The 5678-nt window shown below is 41.3% G+C and overlaps 1 protein-coding gene across 1 annotated transcript; it reads left to right on the top strand.

The window, feature by feature from the left end:
- Positions 1–280: 280 nt before the first annotated feature.
- On the top strand, positions 281–5315 carry LOC116248562 (uncharacterized). The gene is made up of 3 exons (XM_031621433.2): positions 281–1214; positions 3592–3877; positions 4980–5315. The coding sequence occupies exons 1-3, from the start codon at positions 294–296 to the stop codon at positions 5126–5128; spliced, it is 1356 nt and encodes a 451-aa protein (XP_031477293.1). The 5' UTR covers positions 281–293; the 3' UTR covers positions 5129–5315.
- Positions 5316–5678: the final 363 nt, after the last annotated feature.

The raw sequence follows: 5678 nt of genomic DNA, 5'->3' as shown, positions 1-5678 counted from the left end.
ACCTAGGACCCATACTTAACCAACTGGGTTTGGCATTGACCAAGCCATTCATGGAACGATAAACCCATTTGAGGACCCGAATTGTGGTCAAGTGGGGTTAGGCCTTGACTAGACTTAACCCTCGAAGTCGATCAAGTTTCTGGTCAAAGAGTGAGCCGGTTTCCTTGGTTGAAGTCTTGCAGGTATTTTGAGATAGTGTTGAGGGCAATTTTGCAAGTCTAATGGTTTGGGGTTCTTCCATTTAAACGGAACGCCTGGATCTTCCTTCCCGCCGCTCGGGCTTCTCCCACGATATGGACGAAATCCCCGTCGATCTCGGAGACCCCACCAGAGTCGGGCAATTCGCGGACAGCTCGTCGCCCGGCGCTCCACTTCTCCGGCGACGGGACTTCGTGGCCGAACCGAAGTTCGTCACCATCGAGGAGCTCCGTCTCTTCCGGCTAGGGCTGAGGTGGTGGGCCCTCGAACAAACGTCGCACGCTGCCCGTGTCCTCTCCTTCTCCGTCTTCTTCCTCTTCGCCGTCGTCGTCCCTCTCCTGGGCTCCCTCTGGGTCCGTCTCGACCCTTCTGCAGAGGACGATGCGCCGCTTGATGGGCGCTTAGCTCAAATCCCGTCCTCCGCCCTCGCGGCCGTATCCTTCGTCTCCCTCGCGGGCCCTCTCCGACGGCATGGACTCCGCCGCCTCCTCTCCCTCGATCGCCTTTCCGACGACCCGTTGGACCTTCGCTGGCGATACGCGGCAGAGATTGGCCGGGCTGCCCGGCGCGCGGCATGGATTGCTGTGCCTTCCATGGCTGCGGAGCTCGCGCACGAGGTGCTCTGGTTCTGGAGGGCCGAGGTCAGGATTCCGGGTGTATCCAGGGGGATGGCGGCGACATCCGTGGTGTTCACGGCCGTTGCGGCGTCGTGGATTTATAGAACGGGGGTGTTCATGATGGCGTGTGCAGTGTTCCGCCTGACGTGCGAGCTGCAGATCTTGAGGCTCGAGGGCTTCCGGCGGGCAATGGAGGGGTGTGGGTCTGAGGCGGCTGATGCTGGCGACATTTTCCGGTGGCACGTCCAGATAAGAAGAGAACTGCACGTGACAAGCCACCGGTTCAGGGGGTTTATTGTCGCGAGCCTGGTGGTGATATCGGTGAGCCAATTAGGCGCGCTTCTCGTCGTCCTCTCCACCCGGTGGGAGAAGAGCTTCCTCAACTCGGGGGACCTTGCGGTGAGCACAAAACCCCTTAAACTTCCAATGCATGCCCCCAAATCAACTCCTCATTTCGTTCAACTCGTCCTATACCCGTTCCTTATTCTTCTTCTTATTCCGTTTGAAAGTTCATTGCTACTAGCATGCAAAGACGAAAGATCAAAGAACATCTATATATATTTGCCTCAAAACCCTGTTGTGAACTTATACATTAAATAGAAAAAAGAATTCCACTCCGTGTCAACCTAGTCATTACCTGCAAAAAATAAATGAAAAGTACATCTAAAATTTAATGTTAATTATACTAGATAAAAAAGGAAAGGGGGTTGGGGTATTTAAAAAATGGTTTGAAATGTACATTTTAGATGTTTAACTTTTTTTCATAATCATTTTTTGTCATTTTACAAACCTCTTTCTTAAACTTGTCAAGGAGAATTGTTTAGGTGCACAATTTTTTCATATATAGGAGTGTGCATGTAACCTGTTTCGCACAAAACATGGTGGGCTAACTAGCATGGTTATGGGTGTGAAGGCAAGCTTATTTATTAGATTGTCTAGTCCTTAAAAGGCTTGTTGGTAATTTCATATATTAAATAAACTTGGCCTTATTAGTCCCTTGACAAGAGAAATATGATCAATTTAACTTAAGATGTGATAAAAAAAAAAAAGTTGATCAAAATTAAAGCATCCAAGATAGGTTTAGGACAACAGTTGTGTCCAGATACGGTAAGAAACTCCATGCGAAGCACAGAAACAACGAGGAGGATGTCCTCCAGTGCTTTTCGTCGCCACCACGTTGTGGCCCTTTCGGTTGTCTTTACGGCTCAACATGAAGTTAGGTGGCAAAGTGTGAGGTTCCAATACTTGAGCGTATATTTTTTTATAGTACTATTTGTTAGGCGCGTTCTTTCAGAATTTTTAAACTTGAGCTTACGTGCATGAACTCGTTGATTCAAACATGCATGAATTAAATTCAAGAAAATTGCTGCGAGGTCGAACTCCTGGTTGTTTAGCTTTCCCGTGACGTCGTCTCGCTCTCAACCAAAAGGCAAGAAAGCCAAAGTGATATGTGGGAGATCCATATGGAGCAATGTGGCATAAGAGTCTATCTATCCTCAAACTATAAATGGAGAAAAAAATCGAGAAGTTTTCAAAGTACTGTTAAAATAGCTAGATGCAGCACAAAATAATCCGGATCTGATAATTTAATCTAATTTGGAGTTTAAAGTGGATTCTTAAGTACTTATTGCGTTTTCAGATAGAATATTGACATGTTTTTCATCATATTCAGTTTTAGATAAAACGAAATTTGTGATGCATATGTGCTTGGGCCTTTTTCAAATCCAATAATTTGTCTTTATCAAATGTAATACAGTTCCTCTTCCTAGCAACATGTTGATAGGTGAGCATAGGGATGTCAATGGATCAGATTTAATCAGATGTAGTCTTCACCATATCTCTTTTTTTTTTTATATATTCATCTATTCATATTGGAATATAAATGAAGAAAAGTCATATTTGAATCTCAATCCGAAATCCAATTTCACAATCTGAATCTAATTTTTACATTTATATCTAAATCTGAATATAAAATTTGAACCAAATCCGACCGATTTTCAAAATATAAGACATTGGTTATAGGATATTTATTTAAAATTAAATCCAATCCTCAATCTGATCATATGATTATTTATATCTGAATCCAAATTAAAATCCGAATACAATCAGATGTCAAATTTCTTAAATCCAAATATGATCCAATTTCTTAGTAGGATACCTTTTTTTTTTGTATCTGATTTTCACGGTTTGGTCAGATATTCAACTCAAATCAGATATATTGACACCCCTAAGCATGTGTTTGTGATATGGTTTTTGAGTTCACAAGCTTTTAAAAGGACAGACATTGGTTTCTTATTTTACAATTACTATCATTTAACTTTTAATATTTATACCCTCAAATAAATAGAGCAGATGTTGGCCCATATATATTAATTTCAAATGTATACATAATTAAAACATTTATTATTCTAAAATGAATTTAAGAAAAAAATAACTAAAAATATCATAATCATGCTTGAATATAATTTTCATTAATCAAACAAAAAAAAGTTAGTAACTCATATGACACCAAAACTTAAAAACTAAGCTTTTTCGTATAGTAAAGCCAGCATTGTTAACTAGAATAATTAACAGTAATGAATGCAATATAAGGTTAGATTAAGTTAAAGTGGGTTTCTGTTGAATGCATTTTAGAATTTCTTTAAGAGCTGGCGTCTCCAAAATAGTATGTATATATATATATATATATATAAACTGGCGGCAGATCTATGTAGGTTTAAAATATAAAAACAATTTAATAATGATACTAATGCTTTTGTTTGGATGACTTGAGTAGGTGGGCTCAGTGGTCCAACTGAGCGGCTTTCTTCTATGCATATTGGGGGCAGCAAGGATCACCCACAGGGCTCAGGCCGTTGCTTCAGTTGCCAGTAAATGGCATGCCATGTTGTCCTGCATGTCGACGACGGGACCCGACTCACGGGCAGGAAAACCAGAGACTCCGGCTGACCAAGCTGATGATTTTCCGCCAACAAATTGCGAAAGCGACTCGGAGTCATCGGAAGTCTTCGCACTCTTCCCCTCGGAGCATGCGTCGAGCTTCGATGCCCGGCAAGCCCTCGGTAAGTTGGATTAAACCCTATTCAATTTAAACAGGCGTTAATTCAACCCCATTAGCGCCGCGCGTCACTCAATCACTACGATGGAGTCACAGACCGCAGGCGTTCATGGTTATGTTATAGCCTGTTCCTGATTCGACATAACCAACGAGGAACTGGTCTTAGTTATGTACACTGTCACACCCCCCTACACCAAAAATTGAACGAAAACATTATGCGCACAAGTGTGTGATATCAAAGTCTCTCTCTCTAAATAAATACAAAAAAAAAAAGAAAGGACAAAAGGAGATTATGACAACATCAAAAGTCAAAAATATACTTTTGTTCAAAAGAAATCTCCCAAATACCCCAACCCCCTTCTGTTTTCCGTGCACTGTATATCTGTGTGTGCACATCCCTCTGCACACAACTCGATCTCATCCTTACTGGTGGCTTGACATTCACAATCCTGATTTGCTCTTCATTCAATCACAACTGAATCTCAGTTGTAGTCTAATGGAAAGAAGCTACAACAACTCTAGAGGTAATATCTGGATTCACATAAAGTTCAGGTTCTACGGATGCTTTGGGACCGATAATCAGGTTAGATCTGAGCAAGCATCTGTTTTAGATTCTGGACTTTTCAGATGCAGGGTACCATTTTATCCATCGTCTTGGACGATGCAAACACACGCTAATTCGACGTTGTATGATCAAAGTTGATCACAAATTGTTTTTCAGCAAACCAATAAAGAAATCCATGTCTTCCTGTCTTAGATTTACAACCTGTGCTGGGTGAAGGCCGGAGCACACCAACAAGTTCTGCCCTTGTGTTTAAAAGGGTTCTTGCCTGGATTGCCCTTCTAAGTATTGCCAAAAACACATGAAAATTAAGTAGTACATTTTGAAATACAACTAGGGTCCATTTGGTGAATGGAACAGCATGTAACTGTTCTATGAATATAGCTCTATGACTAGGGTTGAATCATGGAATATGTTGATAAGTGTTTCATGAATTTGCCTCAATTTTATGAAACAGTTACAAATTATTCTGTTTAACAAAGAAGGCCATAAAGTTTTTAAGGGATGCTGTTGATCTCTCTCTCTCCCCCATCTTTTTTTGCAGTTACCTACCTGCACTACAACAGTGGGGGGGTCACAGTCTATGGGTTCACACTCGACCGCGGGCTTCTCCACACGGTATTTGCATTCCAGTTCTCACTGGTACTCTGGATTTTGAGCAAGGTTGTGGTTATCTCTAGTGCAGCAGAATGACATAGACGAGCATTCAGGCGCAACACCTTAATCCATCATTGGTGTTCAAATGATAAGTAAGAATGCAATAAGCATGTTGTATGCATAATTTACATTACTTCTGCTTCAATAGAAAATCCTCAAACTTGTAACGGAAAGCTAAAGTGAATTATAAATTAAGGCTAGCTGCCATCATATTTGTGATCAAGTTCATGGCCTGAAATGAATGTGTAGAAAGCTCGTGAAGTTGGTCGTGCTGATGGATAATGCAGTTTTTGCCTAACAATGTCATGTGGAAAATGTATTGTTTCTAGACTGTGGGATGCAAAGGCCACGAACGCATGTTTGTGCCTTCTCTCATCACTTTAAGCATACAGGAAACTTGCTTCAGTCCATTCAATTCTTTCAAACACTCATTTTGTCTCAGACAAATAAGGATATCTACTACACAGTGGACCCTCAGCAGCACAACTTTTCTTTTTTTTTTTTTTTTTTTTTTTTTTTTTTTTTTTTTGGCTTTCTACGCTGTGACAATTATCATAAAACAACACGGTAATTTCCAAGGCAATGG

Source organism: Nymphaea colorata, chromosome 2, assembly GCF_008831285.2.
Source record: "Nymphaea colorata isolate Beijing-Zhang1983 chromosome 2, ASM883128v2, whole genome shotgun sequence".
Taxonomy (NCBI): Eukaryota; Viridiplantae; Streptophyta; class Magnoliopsida; order Nymphaeales; family Nymphaeaceae; genus Nymphaea; species Nymphaea colorata.
The sequence above is the reverse complement of the archived record's forward strand: the minus strand, read 5'-3'. Positions and strand labels throughout refer to the sequence as shown.

What these genes read in the sequence shown, in the direction of transcription:
- LOC116248562 (XM_031621433.2), top strand. Translation starts at nt 294, where the DNA reads ATGGACGAAATCCCCGTCGATCTCGGAGACCCCACCAGAGTCGGGCAA. An exon ending in TCAACTCGGGGGACCTTGCG is followed by an intron (nt 1,215 to 3,591) that starts GTGAGCACAAAA and finishes TGACTTGAGTAG; the next exon opens with GTGGGCTCAGTGGTCCAACT. An exon ending in CGATGCCCGGCAAGCCCTCG is followed by an intron (nt 3,878 to 4,979) that starts GTAAGTTGGATT and finishes CTTTTTTTGCAG; the next exon opens with TTACCTACCTGCACTACAAC.